The sequence below is a fragment of the Drosophila mojavensis genome, unplaced genomic scaffold (assembly GCF_018153725.1).
Source record: "Drosophila mojavensis isolate 15081-1352.22 unplaced genomic scaffold, ASM1815372v1 contig_74, whole genome shotgun sequence".
Lineage (NCBI taxonomy): Eukaryota > Metazoa > Arthropoda > Insecta > Diptera > Drosophilidae > Drosophila > Drosophila mojavensis.
In genome coordinates, this window is record NW_025318899.1 from 1,375,645 (window position 1) to 1,391,093 (window position 15,449).

A 15,449-nucleotide genomic window follows, 5' to 3' on the forward strand; every position below is an offset into this window, starting at 1 on the left:
TATACAAGAGTGGACACACTAGAGCAGCTGCTATTAAAGACATGCTTTAAGGGCTTCTCTCTATTTATACCATCGGAGCTCTTGGGGCGGCATTCAAAAAGTGTTGCCTACTTATCGGCGCTGCTGCTAATTAGACAAATTAATGGCGGTCGCATTAGTGGGTCGCCCACAAGCAAATAAATCAAATCAATACTGAAAGCAAATAAATTTTCGTTGCGCAGCGACATCGATGACATCAACACGGACACCTTCCACCTGGACATTTGGGACCACGACGACGAGAGCTGCGTCATGGACGCCGTGTCGCGCCTGAACGAGGTGCGCGGCGTGCGCGGCCTGGGGCGCTTCTTCAAGCAGGTCTGCCAGTCGGCGCGGCAGGGCTCCCAGGATGACTTCCTCGGCTCCGTGAATATACCCATAGCTGAGATACCCTCGACCGGGCTGGACGCCTGGTTCAAGCTGGAGGCACGCAGTCACCGCAGCACGGTGCAGGGCCGCATTCGCCTCAAGCTGTGGCTGTCGACGCGCGAGGATCGGGGCCATGCGGCCGACGAGAGCAACGAGCAGCAGCTGCACAAGCTCGAGCAGCTGCAGCTGGTCTTCATGCAGCACGAGGTGACCACGCACGAGCCCAGCTGGACCTGGAGCGGCGACCTGCCCGGGCCAGCGCTGACCATACTCCATCAGTTGGCGGTGCAGTCGGAGCTGACGGACCTGCAGTGCGCCATGGCCAGGTGAGTGGGCCAACCGAGTGCTCCACAGCGAATAGGCTGCCATTGCTACTTGTCTTTCCAGATACGTGGCCGCTGCTCGACTGAATCGCTCAACGCCCATGGATCCGAAGTTTCTGCATCGCCTGCTGACCGATGTGGAGAAGCAGTGGAATCAGCCCAATCAGGAGCCGCTCACGCGCGACCTGGAGCAGTGGCTGGCGGAGGCAATGAATGGTTTCGTGGAGCGCTCATTGAATCAGATACGACGGCATCGGGACATCTTTCCGGCGCTGAACCCGCCCTCGCTCATACGCCTGGAGTTTCTGCTGCGCTGTCTGGGTCTGCTCGGCTCGATGCGCGCCTTCCGCGCCGTCTGCCCCTTCAACAAGGGCGTGCGCGGCGAGGTGGTGAATGCGCTGCGCAAGGGCTCCATTATGTGGGGGCAGAATGTGCTGCGCGAGTCGCAGTGCCTGCCCAATCCATTATCGAATTTCGTAACGACATTAACCGCCGACATCCAGCTGGGCCAGACCTACTATCATGCGCTCTTCGACAAGTGAGTAAACGAGTCCCGATTACCCCACCTGCTGTGCTCCCATCACCTTTGTCCAGCATTCCATTGAATATGTGCGGCACGTGTCGCATATAAAGCACGCTCCAAGGCCACCCACTCAGCCGCTCAGCCAGACCGCGCTCCCCCCTATGCCCGAACAAATAAAATTCACAAACAGTTTAACAAAAACAGCGCATTTAACCCAAAAAAGAAAATGGAAAACTCCCACTGCAATGGCGATGGCAACAGCAATGGGAATCCCAATGGCAATGGCAACGGCAATCGAACCCATTTACGGTGGTTCAACTGCTCCAGTTCAAGTTTATAGTGCCCACTAATCAGTTGGTTAGTTTGTTAGTTGTTTCAACGGCTATAAACTTCATTAATTAGTAACGAAAGCTCGCTTTGACAGTTGGGTAACTGCACTTAAAATAATATGGTTTCCTCTATTCGATATTGATACAGTAGGCGCTCGTAAGTGCCAACAGCAGTGGGCTACTTGGGCATGGAGTCAAATGCGCTGGAGGGAGAATACTCGGCACTTATAATAGAAGAATACTTTTAAGAGCTACATTTCATGCTTGGCTTGTGTAACGTTACACAACACTGTATATAACGTAACGTTACACAACACTGTATATATATATATATATATATACACACTGTATATATATATATATATATATATATATTTGTAATACTTATCGACTTATCAATTCTTATGCAATGCATTCGACTTTTGTTTGACTTCATTATGCTGTATTCAACTTCCTTGACTTATCGATATGTTGTTATCGATTGTTAGTCAAAACTCGAAATGTGCCTAGTTTATGAGCGTCGACTAACTATAAATGCTTAGCCCAATTAATTTAAAGAAAACTATGTTTCTAGCATTATGATAATTGATTTATCGATTTATCGATTTCTCTATTATTCTGTCAATTTCACTTAAACACGTAACTTTTACGTTCCTTACGGTCTTCAGTCACTAAACAACACTGATTTTGATGTTTTTGGCGCTGGGCAGCACTGCTGCTGCATTGAATTGATCATTATTGAGGCATCGATAACTGGACATATGCTGAGTCCAGTAATTGTCAGCTCCGCAAGGCCAACGCCAACTCGCAGAATCGTATTTAAGAACGGGCATCAGCAATTTATGCGCCTGCACTTATCTAATCAGTCGCATATTTGCTAGTTAGCGCGGCCATAAAAGGTTCCTAATGAGCACATCAAGTGGCTTACACACATAAGCCTCAAATTAATTGCGCTGTCATAAAAATGCGCTCACGTTCCCCAAGCGCCCGAAAGAGGCGCACAGACTGGCATCTTGATGGTCCATTTAAGCTGAGGAAGTGAGTGAGAGGGAGAGAGAGAGAGGGTTGAATTTTCACATTTGCTGTCCGAGCAAGCGAAAGTGTTGAGCGTTGAGTGGCATTGGCAAATTTAGCTGAGGCAATGCCACCAAGAAGCTAATTGTAGCCTTTAAAATGGGGTCGAATGGCAAACTTGAAGCTGATTTTCAGCTCTATCGATTTTCAGCTTAGCTGCGACTTGCCCCAAACAACTACAGTGAGTGCTGGCTTACGAGAACTTTAAGGCAGTCAATTGAGACGCCCCGATTATAAGTGTGTGTCTGTCCGTATAAATCTTGGCTTTTGCTCTGTCTCGGGAGAGGAGTAAGGCAAATCGTGATTCTCCTATTTCATTCCTCGAGGCATTCACTGTAGTTGGCTTAAACATCAATTCGCACATTTATCTCAGCTTGGCTATCTGGTATTCGGTTTTGTTCGCAGCACAAATGGCATTCAGTACTTCAGCATCATCTACAAGCAGTACGACGCGATGATTGGCGAGGAGGTGTACACGCGGATGGCTGCTGGGCAGGTGCCAGGCATTCGCATTAATCTGTCGCAGTATGCGGTGCTGGAGGGCGACGCCGAGCCGGTGGACACAAAGCCATTCGAGCTGTTTCTAGCATTGCAGGAATTCTGTCAGCTGAAGCGCCACTTGTCCGCCCAGCCCCAGCCGCCCGAGAAGCCGCTGGCGTTGAGCAACAGCCATGAGTGGTTCATACCCACCTTCGAGCGCTGGATGATGGTTAGCAAGGCGAAGGCCTTGCAGCGCATTCGTGCTGCGATTCGCATGGATGCCATATGCGAGGGCGAGCGCATCGTGCGCTACAGTAGCTCCTCGGTGGACACGGCCAGCACGCTGCTGAACATTAAGGAGTTCTGGAAGGTCATCAACTGGCCGGACGAGGACACGGCCATCATGCTCGAGGCGCAGCTAATCGACGTCGTCTGCTCGGCGGCCATGCACTACTGCGATCTGATACACACGACGCTGGCGGACAGCGGCTACTACGAGCAGCAGGGTCCGTTCCGGTGCTCGGACGACATGTGCGTCACGGTCAACAATGTGGAGTATGTGCGTCGCACGCTCGCCGAGTTCCGGTCGGACGAACAGCCCCTGGAGGAGTCGGCCGACAATCTGCTGGAGTCGAGCCTGACCCACATGGAGAACCGCTGCGAGCGCATACTCTCGAAGCTGGCGCCGCTCATGCAGATGTCCCTGCAGAAGGCTGTGTTCCACCTGGCCTGGTCGCCGGACTCGCTGCCCGCCAATCAGGCCATCGTCCCCCTGCTGGAGTACCTGGACTGTCACCTGGCCGCTCTGAACAGTGCGCTGCTCACCAAGAACTTTAACCGCTCGCTGCGCTTCATCTGGAAGACGGTGCTGGGCGAGATGGCGCGCCAGATGGAGACGGGCGATGAGACGGACAAGCCCACGCACTTCCACAAGCGCCTGTACGAGGCGCTCCAGCTGCTGGTCGACTTCTTTCACGCCGAGGGCCAGGGCCTCCTGCTGGAGTGCCTGCACACGGAGGACTTCTGGCGCATCGAGCAGCGGCTGCAGTTCCACAAGACGGACACGGAACGCCTGATCGACATGTTCTACATGAATCGCCTGCGCGAGCAGCTCGTGGCAATCATGCCCGGCCCGTATGGCTCCCTGGCCGTGCGCGCCTACTTCAATCACGACTCGCTGTGCGTAGAGGTGCTGCACGCCCGGGACGTGGTGCCGCTCGATCCGAATGGCTTCAGCGATCCCTTCGTGGTCATCGAGCTGCTGCCGCGACGCGTCTTCCAGCACTGCATGGAGCAGCAGACCAATGTGCACAAGGTGGGTTAAGGCTGAGGGTTTACTTTGACCCCACTCTGACTCTTCTCATTGACTTCCCCTTCCCCAGCGCACTTTGAATCCCATTTTCGATGAATGCTTCGAATTTTCTGTTACACTGGAGCAGTGCCTGACCGAAGGCGCCATGATTTGCTTTACGGTCATGGATCACGATGTGCTCACCGCAAACGACTTTGGCGGCGAGGCTTTCCTGGCCCTTGGCAACATACCCGGTGTGGCGGACTACAGCACCAGCGTGGATAACTTCCATGGCCTGAAGCAAATCGAGCTGCCGCTAATGCAGCAGAAGGATAAATGTGAGTACCCAAAATGGCTTTTTCCTCGCGGCGGCAAAGCCAAGCGAGAATGGAAATTGTTATTGTGTGAATGTGAAGGGAGGGAGGGGGAGGAGGAAACAGCTTTATTTGTATGAAAATATATTGTTAGTTATTTAAAGCGGGGTTTGAATGGTTCAATTACATTATTTTCAGATCGAAACAGACTTTGTTTAGGCATCAGTTTATAAGAGGGAGTATCTCCGAGTCGGTTACTCCCGTCCGGGTTACCCTTACTCATTTTCAGTCTGAAATTCAAGTTGATCGAATGATAAAAGCTCTATAAATAGTGAAAGTTATGATTCCATTTCCCAACTTGAAGCTTTAAGGCCCAAGTGCAATATTTATGCAGCAGCTATCGCTGTTCGTGGAAACAGTTTGAATTCGCTTGGGTTTATGCAGCCTTCACAGCTTAATCCCTACGCTTTTTTCGTTTTCCCGTTACCTGCAGGCAATCCGATTTTGCAAATACTGGAGCTGCGCGTGAACGACAAACAGGCGCAGGATTTCGTGCGCAAACAGAAGGCACGTTTCATCAACTGATTCTAAGCTGGAGCCCAGGTGAGCATCGTTTGAAAAACGTAACTCAAAAAACGTAGAGAAACTGAAAGCGAAAATTGACGGCATGCAATCAAATTGCATAATATTTAGGCAAACTCTATTCATTATCATTATAACTTTTTTTTTTTTTACCCTATATATATATGAGTAATGTATAAAGTAAAGAAAAACAAATACATTGTAACTATTCTGTATTTATGTATTGTGTAATGTAGTTGCTTGACACTGAGAACCACTCTCTTCCTCTGTTTGTAAATGTTAGAAAATTCATGAAATTCAAATGGTGCATAAGTAACAAGTAACGGGACGAGCGGGTGCTCACACACCCGAAACTCGTGCCCAAATGTTCTAGACTTTACGTTGGCTACAAACATCACCCACATACCACATAATACCTATACAAACACACACATATAGACAAATATATATATATACATATATTAGGGACTATCTATGTAGGAGCGTAGTACTTGCTGAAATTGTCACAATTAGGCAAAACCTATTTGTAGATCTTAAGCAAACACTCAGAGACACACATCTAGACACCGAAAACAAACATTTCGAGGCACCCAGCTGCGTTTTGAAGACTTTTACAAAAAGACACGAATCATCAAGCGACAAGTTTCGGTTCGAATCGAAGCTAAAACTTGCAGAGTTCTTATAAAGGAAGAGAATATTTCAGAGAACTATTTTCGAGACTAAAGCACAAATTCCTTATCCAAAACATTATCATTTCCGATAGTTCAGGTATCTAATATATAATTGAGATTTTCGTACATGCCAATTTAAAGTTCTACTCTTCCGTTTAGGACTCTGCAAGTGAATGAGTATTAAAATCTAACCACAAATTTTTTTGAGTCAATTTTAGCTACAACTAACTATCGATATCTATCGATCAAAAACCTTTTCTATAAAACGCCAGTGAAAGAACCTTAAAAACAATCAAAATATGCGTAACTCCGAGCTTCTTTAAACAAACCCTACTTCACACACACATACTTACTCTCTCACACACACATACAAGGCTATTTACAAATGAAACAGAAAATCATACAACTTCATATGAATGTATACAATGAATATACCTATATATATATATAAATATATCACGCCCAAAGGACAGTGTAACTAAGTCTTTAGAATATTTGTAAACTATTTTCTGAGCACGGATTTTGTATAAATTTATGGGACACACGCTTGCACACAGCACTGTGGGCACAGTGAGTGCCTGAAGTAGCCTTCAGCTGATTGCTTTTTATACACTTGACTTGAGGCTTCTTAAAATTACCAAGAAAAAAAACAAAAACAAAAACCTTTAAAACTATTTTTGTTTTAGTTTTTGTTCATTTCGAAACCTTAGAGAAGTTTTCGCTTCTATTGTAAATTTTGTACTATATACAAATGTCTATATACATACACACACACTCAAACACCCACACACACACACATACATATATCTTATATGTAAATGGATAATAGGAATTGTGTTTGAACTGTAATTCTTAACTGTAAACTTTTTATACCTTTCGCAAGGCAACAGAGAAACAGGTTTTAAAAGTTGAAGCGCAACAGAAAGAACTAAAATATTTAAAATAAATAAAAAACAACATTTTATTAAAAGCACAAAAAATCAACAAAAATCCAAGTCAAATTATATAGAAAAACAAAAAACAAAACTAAAAAATATTTTTAATATATACACTGAAAGACGACTAAAAACTTCATTAAAATTAATTACAAAAACTGAAAATAAAAATGAATGAGTATTATATTATATACATACCATATGTACTATAAAAGTATTTATATATGTACATGAACCATATATGAATTATGCAAAATGCAAAACACAATTAAAATAATTTAGTATTTAAGCTAATTATATTAGAAAGCTAAATTCTTTTCATTTTCAATCACTTTCAAGTTTCATCAGGGTTGACGCACACACATTAATCAATAAAGGTAGCTAGTTGACAACCCTGGCTGACTATAGAGTTGCCGTATGCCACATCGAAGTGTAATTCAAAGCTGCCTAAGCCCAAGTTGGTTAGGTAGGAAAGATAGAAAAGCTTGATATGTGATACCCTGAACCTTCAACTGTTTTCTGTACTCGAACTCAGCTCTGCTTAAGCTTGTTTCAATTCCAGCCATTCCACTTATGAATTCTGTTCATTCTTTGTCTACTTCACTTACCATCCGCCTTTTCGTTTTCGATTTTTGAGTTTTTCCACTTGTAGTTGTATTATTTGAACTGTTTCATTTCCAATTGTTTCAATAAGAGCTGTTTTATACTCTTTTTAAACTTTTGCTTTTGTATATACCTAATTGCTTCGTCTCGTTTCCACTTTCCGTGTTGCACTTTGAGTGTTTCACTTTGACTGTTCCACTTTGAGTGCATCAGTTTGACTGTTTCACTTTGCTAAACTTTGGGTATCCAATGTCCCACTCCCAATGTTCCAGTTTCAGTATTAAATTTGCAACTGCTTCAGCTGCATCTCTCTCCCTCTCTCTCTCTCCCACACTTTCATTTGTTACCCCAAAGCACTTGCACTCGTTTCTCTCTCAGTTCCCCGACCTTGAATTAGCTGCAAACAAAAACTGCTCTCTTCCATATCTAAGTAACAAATAGCTAATAAATAAGTAAATCAATTTATGCATATAAACAATAAATAGGCAAACTATTTGCCACACTAAGAAAAGTAACCAGACAACTACTGTGTCGACGATATGTGTGTACCTCTATCTATGATAATTTCCTAAAGCGTAAAACAAGAAACCGAAACACAGACAGAAGTTGAATAAATCAAATCAAATTATGCATATTACATAGTATAACGAGCACTAGAAAATAATGTATTGCAAAACCAAAGAAACAAAAAGAAGTTACATATAAAACCAAATCAAATCAAGCAAATTGAAACTAAAATGAAAAAAAAAAAAAAAAAATGCAAAAATTGGCCAAACCAAATTGAGACCAAAGGCATTTACAAACCAACAAACGAGCAAGGGGATAAAGAGATCAAAAACATGAAAAGGCCAAAAGGAATGATAACTATTGAACAAATATATATATAAAGTATATACAGTATATACCGAATTGTTAAGCTCTGGTAACAAATGCAACAAGAACCTACAATAAGCCCTCCTACAAGATTATACTACGATATACATACATATATACATACATATATGAAACTTATACAAAGGCAAAACATATGAATGCTATATACAAGCAAACGAAACAACTACTATTTTTCTTGATTTATCTACACACACACACACACACCAACACATATACACACACATTTATAAATTGTTACTGAATGTTGTTTAAATATTTTTTTGGTTTTTATATACATATATATTTTACTTAAATAAGCCAAGACAAACGCAAACGTTTACCGCCGAAACAAAACAGTAAAAACTACCTAGCTAAACTCTAGAGCAAAGTTATATACATAAATGATATATCATTTTTAAATGTGTGCTTTAAGTGTGTTATGAGAACTACTAACAGAGCCACGTGCCGGTTCCTAAAATTCCAATTTAAATATGTAAAACTACACAAAGAGAAATCAAATTTTAAGAATTACATCAGAAATAGCAAAAATTCCATAAATCCTAAACTAACAATAAGTGTGTGTGCAATAACTGTTTTAAATCACAACAACAACAACAAAAGCATAATCAAAGCAAAAACCAAAATTTAACTAAAATTCATACTTAATATATGTGAAAAACAAAATGAAGAGAAAACTTATCAAATTCAATCAATAAATGTCAATGAATATTTAAAATAACAGCATTATTTATTTACAACGGAATATTTTTAGATTTATTCGTTAACTTTAATTGACTTTTATTCAATTTCTGGTAAGTATTTGACAACAGTTGGTAAGATTCATAAACAATCTTTGTGGTTGACTACAGATGCATACATTATAATATTATAGTATATATACTATACATGCATTTATTTCTGCTCATTGCTTAAGCTTGTGTCCTCTTACCCTTTTTAGCAATGGTTTGAGGTTATTTTTCGTACTTGGGCTGGTTTCGTAAGTTGTGGCTGCTTTAGTTCACGCTGCTAACAGGTCTTTGTTAACTTCTCCATTCACGTCGAAAACAAATGTTTCCAGCTTACTTCCTTAACTGTCCTTGGCTCACTTTATGTTTCATGTACCTAATCCATGGTCAGCTGGCAGAGTTTTTATAACCCATTCGCCGTTTAATCAGAGACTTAGGTTTACCTTCAGGGCTATCGTCGGTGCTGCAGAGATTTGACTTGGGACGGCTTCAGTGCACGATTCAAACTGATTTCTTTGTTGCATCCTTACTAAGTGAATTGACATTAGTTCTGCTCACGATTTAGTGGTAATTTCTTATGTTTTAATTCAACCAGTTCTTTCTTATATTCCTTCTCTTTCAATTCAATCATTTCTTCCTATACTCTTTCTCTCTTTCTCTTCTCTTTCAATGTTTGTATTCTTTCAGAAAGAATATTTCAATTTAATCAGTTCCTTCTCTTCTAATTCAAACCATTCTTACTCATATTCCCTCTCTTTCAATTCCATCAGTTCTTCCTATATTCTTTCTCTTTCAATTCACTCATTTCTTACTCATATTCCTTCTCTTTCAATGTTTGTTTTCTTTCATCTCCTTTTATAAAATTCCACATTTATCAGTAAAAAAATTTGCAAATGCATCTCAAAGAAAATTTCAATTTTAAGCCGCTTTGCGGTCTTCAAGAGGTGGTTCTTTAAAAATCTGGCTGCACGGCAAAGCTATTAGCCTGATACGGCGTAATAGTCTAATCCACTTGCTGTTCTCATATCATCAATGGGTTTACACCGTTAGGTAGATATGGTGTGCGTGTGTGTGTGTGCGTGCGTGGGTTCATGAAAATAAATTGTCGTCGCTGGCAAAGGTTGCGGCAAGTGTTTATGGAATTGATTTCAGTGCAATATGCGTGTGGTCGGGGTGGATGGCTGCAAAGCTTTTATCTAAATTAAATCCAGGCCACGACACATGCCAAGTCCATGTCGAGGTCGATACACTCACTCCCTCCACTCTCCACTCTCCCTTACCCACTCGCTTCCTCTCTGTTTCTCTTTGTGTTTCTCGCTCGTTGGCGCCTACGCTTGACGTGCAAATGATTTGCCATTTGGCGTGTCATCAAAGCTAAAAACTTAATGTGCAGTCCCGTCTTAAGGCTGCAAGTACATACACCCACACACACACACACACACACACACACAGTGTGTGCTGCACATTGTTCAAGAAAAATCTGTGCAGTTTTATGCAACTTTTATGACAGCAGGAGCAGCAACAGCAACAGCAGGAGCAGCAACAGCAACAGCAGCAGCAGCAACAGCGACAAAGTTTTTACGACTGCCAACAATGCGAAAATGTGAATAAAAAGTAAACGCACACCAACACTCACGCACACACACTCACTCACACACACATAGACACACCCACAACACATAAACAAAGAAAAGTTCACTATATTCTGACCTGACAAATACAAGTACAAGTGCTTGCCACTTGGGGGCATGCCACACACAAATGTCTTGGGCCCGGCGCTCTGCGAAGTTGCGACTGGAGCTCCTTAACAATTATGAAGCTGTCGCCGTGACAGTGGCAATAGCCTACGCACACACACACACACGCATGTGTCAGCCCACGGCAAATTGTGGCATTGACAAGTTTTGTGGCTCGAAAGGCGCGACAACTTTTTGCCTAAGCCACAAATTTCAATTTCAATTTAAGCTACAGCAATGCACATACATATATTTTTTGGGCTGCATTTAAATTCAGTGTGAAGGTGTGAAGAGGAGTGAGAGAGAGAGAAAAAGAAAGAGAGGGGGAGAGGGAGCGAGGCACACTGAAAGCAATGAAGCAGAACAAAGCTCCAAGATGAAAGTAAGACTTCAAATCAGAATGTTACAAGCAGAGTGGAATAAGTATTCAACATGTCCACAATCTATTAAAGGGTATACATGTTGCAGCTTGTCATATTCATTCACATTTTATTCTGACTTACAGTTTGGAAATCTTTTAAAGACTTTCTTCATAAGTTTCCATTCCCTCCAACGCTCACTGTGAACAGCTCAGGGCTTGATCTGTTAGACTCGACTGCAATATGCCCTGCGTTTAGTCGCTTTCAGTGTTTATTTAAGCCAGTGCAGCCGGAACTATAAAGTACGCGATATTATTTTAACCGCAAACTGTCTTGCTTGTTGTTCGTCTTCCGCTATTACTCAGTTTATTTTATGCCCCTTGAACATGCCCTTTGGAGGACGGGCATATTTGTTCTGTGTCAATTAGAGTAACTTTGAAATGATATGTATATTATATATATGCTGCGATGAATATGAATAGCTAATACATATATCTAGCCATCTCGTTGTCCTACTACTTTCGATAGGTATATTTGAGCAGTCGATTAACTTATCGATAACATGTAGTTGTTGAGATAAATTACATAGTAAGATTTGTCATTTGATAAAGAAATATTGAGGAAAGTCCTGAATAGTAGCTGAGTTAGTAATGGAAATGATATGAAAATCTTTATAAAGTAGCATAGATACATATGGCTTCAAAGAATAGCAATGGAATATCTCATTCAGTATTTGAGAGAGTTCCTATTTTGTCAACCTATAAAAACAGACATCTACAAATCCCATCGATGTCTTTACTAGAATCAAGTTCGATATGATAGTCCACATTCTCTAGGCCCAACTAGCATATCTAGTCTTCAGGAGTCTTCTGCTTTCAGCATATCCATTGCCTATCATCTTTTCTTTTCTTTTCTTTTCTCTCGCTTCCACCATAACTTCTAGTCGTGCATACCCGCTTGATACACTTTAACTTTCCCTCTATTTTCCTTTTTTTTTGCGGTTTTCAGCGCTCTGCCCGCGAGCTGTTCGCATAAATTTGAATGCGAATTTTTATTTGCATGCCAGCAGCTAGTGCAGCAGTCACTGATGCTGCATTAAACAGCAGCAAGTGTGGCCAATATTAAAAATATGCACCACACACACACACACACGCAAGTGGAGCACACATACACATGCACATGGAGGGTCTGTGTTCATTATCGATGCCATCCGACGGGCACTTTCCGTAATGACTTTGGCCCCAGCCAACGCTTGCCACGATGCAAATTAGGCGTTAAGGCTGACAACGTTTTTCCACAGCAATGCAGCTCGCCCCCTCACCACTCCCTCCATTACCACCCGCCAGCTATAGCCACCCACTGTGGCATGCGTTGCAAGTCACGTGCGGCTGCTGGGCGAGCCAACCAGAGCGTCTAATGAAGTGGCCTCTGTGTTCCGGCGCTTGCGGCAGGGCGTGAAAAACTGCCACCTTCCAGCTCCCCCAACCCACCCCTTCGGCTAGCCGCATGGCTTTTTTGTTGCACGTGTTGCAGAAATTTCGGTTAACGGTTATTAAATGCAGTTTGACAACAAAAATGTGGCAGCAAAAGTGCAAAGTGCAGACGCAGCGACACGCTCTCTCTCTCTCTCTCTCTATACTTGACTGGCCTGGCCTCTCTCACTCTTGCCCGCTCTCTCTCTCTCTCTCTCTCTCTCTCTCTCTTTGGGTTGATCGCCTGCTCCAAAACAGGTTTTGCGCTCAGTTTTTAGACCAGTTTAGACCAAACGCAGGTGCGCTGCGCCCAAGCGCCGATCAGTTCGAGCTGAAACCGCGACGCGTCGCCACGCAGCCGCGCTTCACATAAAAATAAAAATAATAAAAAGAAAAAATTAATAAAAAACCGAATAAACTCGAAAAAAAAAGTGAGCAGGCAGCAGCAATACGTATATTCAACTATTTTTAGCGCATTACGTGAGTGTCATACGAATTTGGCAGCTGAGCGCAAGCAACAAAAAAAGCAAACACAAATGTGCTAAATAGTGTACACTGTACTACAGGCCCAACAAAGTCTTTCTAACAAGCGCTGCCCTTTGGCTATGTGTGTGTGTGTGTGTGTGTGTGTGTGTGTAGGCGCATAACTCAGCTTGAGCCAAGCCAAAAAAAAAAAAAAAAACAAAATACAAAACCTGCTGCTATTATTAGCTTAAGCCAAGATTATGGCCGATTTGGCTTGGCTCTCTTAGTCCATTGTGGGCTGGCTAAAAGTGCCTCTGCCGCTGCCTCCCTCTCCCTCTCTCACACACTCTCTGTCTCTCTCTCTTAATGTTGTGTGAAAATCTGCAACGCCTTTCATTCATGCCAAACGATTATATCACACATATGCATGTGTGTGAGTGACTGTGTGTGTGTGTTGGCTGTCGTTTTGGCCAGAACCAGTAAACCATCCACACACACACACACACAGACAGACCTACACAACAATTTTTGCATAAATCAAGACGTCATTGATACATTTGCCTATATAGAAATTCAGTTATAGATAGAGATGTTTATCTATATACGTGTGTGTGTGTGTTGCTTGATTGACTGACTAATTGTTATTTAATGCCTAGAACTAACCGTTAAGCATATAAACCTAAATTCTTGGCTACAGTTATTCGATTTCAATTCAACTCCGCGCTAAGCCAGGGAACAGAGCTGGAAAAGCAGTTGGCCAGAAACCAGAGCTTGGCTGAATTATGTGCTAAGAGATGGCATAAACAACTGAAGTAAAGTGAAGCTATAACAAGATCTTTATAGAGCATAGAAAATGCCATGAAAAGAGGTGAAAAACTCCACTGCAAAGAGCCTGGTGAAAATGCATTTTCGTAAACGTTTTACACAGTTTGCGGCCAAGTCAATGCCGCTTGGATAAATGAATGAGAATGAATGGAATAAGCCAGGCATAAAGCCACTGCTATACGGCATAGCTATAGATACACACACACACACTAGCACACACATATTGCTATTTATGTATCTATAACTATAAATTTGTTTATTTTTCTGTACAACAGACGCCAGTGAAGTGACAGTGCAATGAAATGTGTGCAACAGCGCTATAAAAACAACAACAACAACAACAACAACAGCAACGAAACACTAACAACCTGTCGTTGTCGCTGGCAAAGCGTTAACAATAAATAAGCGAAACAATAGCAGCAATAACAACAACAACAACAACACTTGACTGTACAACAATGAGCAGAGAAGGTAAGCCAGTTTTTTTTTTTTTGTGTTTTTTATTTAAACCCACAATCGTGCATTGGTATGCATTTATGCATGCAAAACAACAACAACAACAACACACACATGTAGAAGCACACACACTTAAGGCGTCCACACACGCCTCACACATTTGCGTGTTTATTGCCATTAATTTTATTTCGCTTTAAATGAAGTGCAAGTGTCAATAGGAGCTAAAAATATCTATATATGTATATGTATGTATGTATATGTCTATATAATGCGTGTGCGCTTTATGGGATAGAAACTGGAAAAGTTAAGATTAACAATAGTTGATCTATAATCAAACTACACGTTCTTATAGATATGCATATGCATATGTATATGCAAACTATCTGTAAGATAGTTTTAGGCCTATAGCATTGAATTTCAAATATTATCTAGCTGAACTAACTCAAGTTGAGAATGAGATAGATGAGCTAAGTTAGTTTGAATGAGATTTTAACATAGATACATTTAATTGAGTTTATGTCGGATATCAGCTACATAATAATATAAAATTATACATCTTTTAGATACAAATCTATCAGGTTTGTATTATCCCTGTGTAAAACTGAAGTAAATAAAGAAAGAATTGAAATAAACTCGACTTAATAAACTTAACTGAGCTTGAATAGATGGAATTATATTAGATGAATAATATTCTAGACTTATATTCATTTGGTATCTCCATCAGTAATACAATAAGAGATACAGGTATAACAAGGTAAATGAGATACATATAACATTCACTCTCTAAAAAGCTTTGGAGATCATAATCTTTCATAGTTCATAATCATTCAGAGATCATGCGTTTATCTATCAGCTCAGTAGGCAGCATATTTTGACTGAGATGCAGCTGTCAGATACACAATAATCATAAAGAGATCTATTAGACACACTCTGTAAGATATACGTATTCCCAGCTAAATAGGCCTTCACTCTCAAACTAGAAGA

At 41.8% G+C, this 15,449-nt stretch overlaps 1 protein-coding gene across 2 annotated transcripts in view; it reads left to right on the forward strand.

Moving 5' to 3' along the window:
- Positions 1-14,338, forward strand: part of LOC6586488 (BAI1-associated protein 3) — a 71,419-nt gene extending 57,081 nt beyond the window's left edge. For both annotated transcript variants that reach the window (XM_002012066.4, XM_044009594.1), the window contains 6 exons: positions 222-734; positions 796-1,269; positions 3,063-4,452; positions 4,520-4,766; positions 5,236-5,345; positions 14,285-14,338. In XM_002012066.4, the coding sequence (XP_002012102.3) occupies positions 222-734; positions 796-1,269; positions 3,063-4,452; positions 4,520-4,766; positions 5,236-5,327 (2,716 nt within the window). In that variant the 3' untranslated portion in view covers positions 5,328-5,345; positions 14,285-14,338. The remainder of the gene's footprint in view (positions 1-221; positions 735-795; positions 1,270-3,062; positions 4,453-4,519; positions 4,767-5,235; positions 5,346-14,284) is intronic.
- Positions 14,339-15,449: the final 1,111 nt, after the last annotated feature.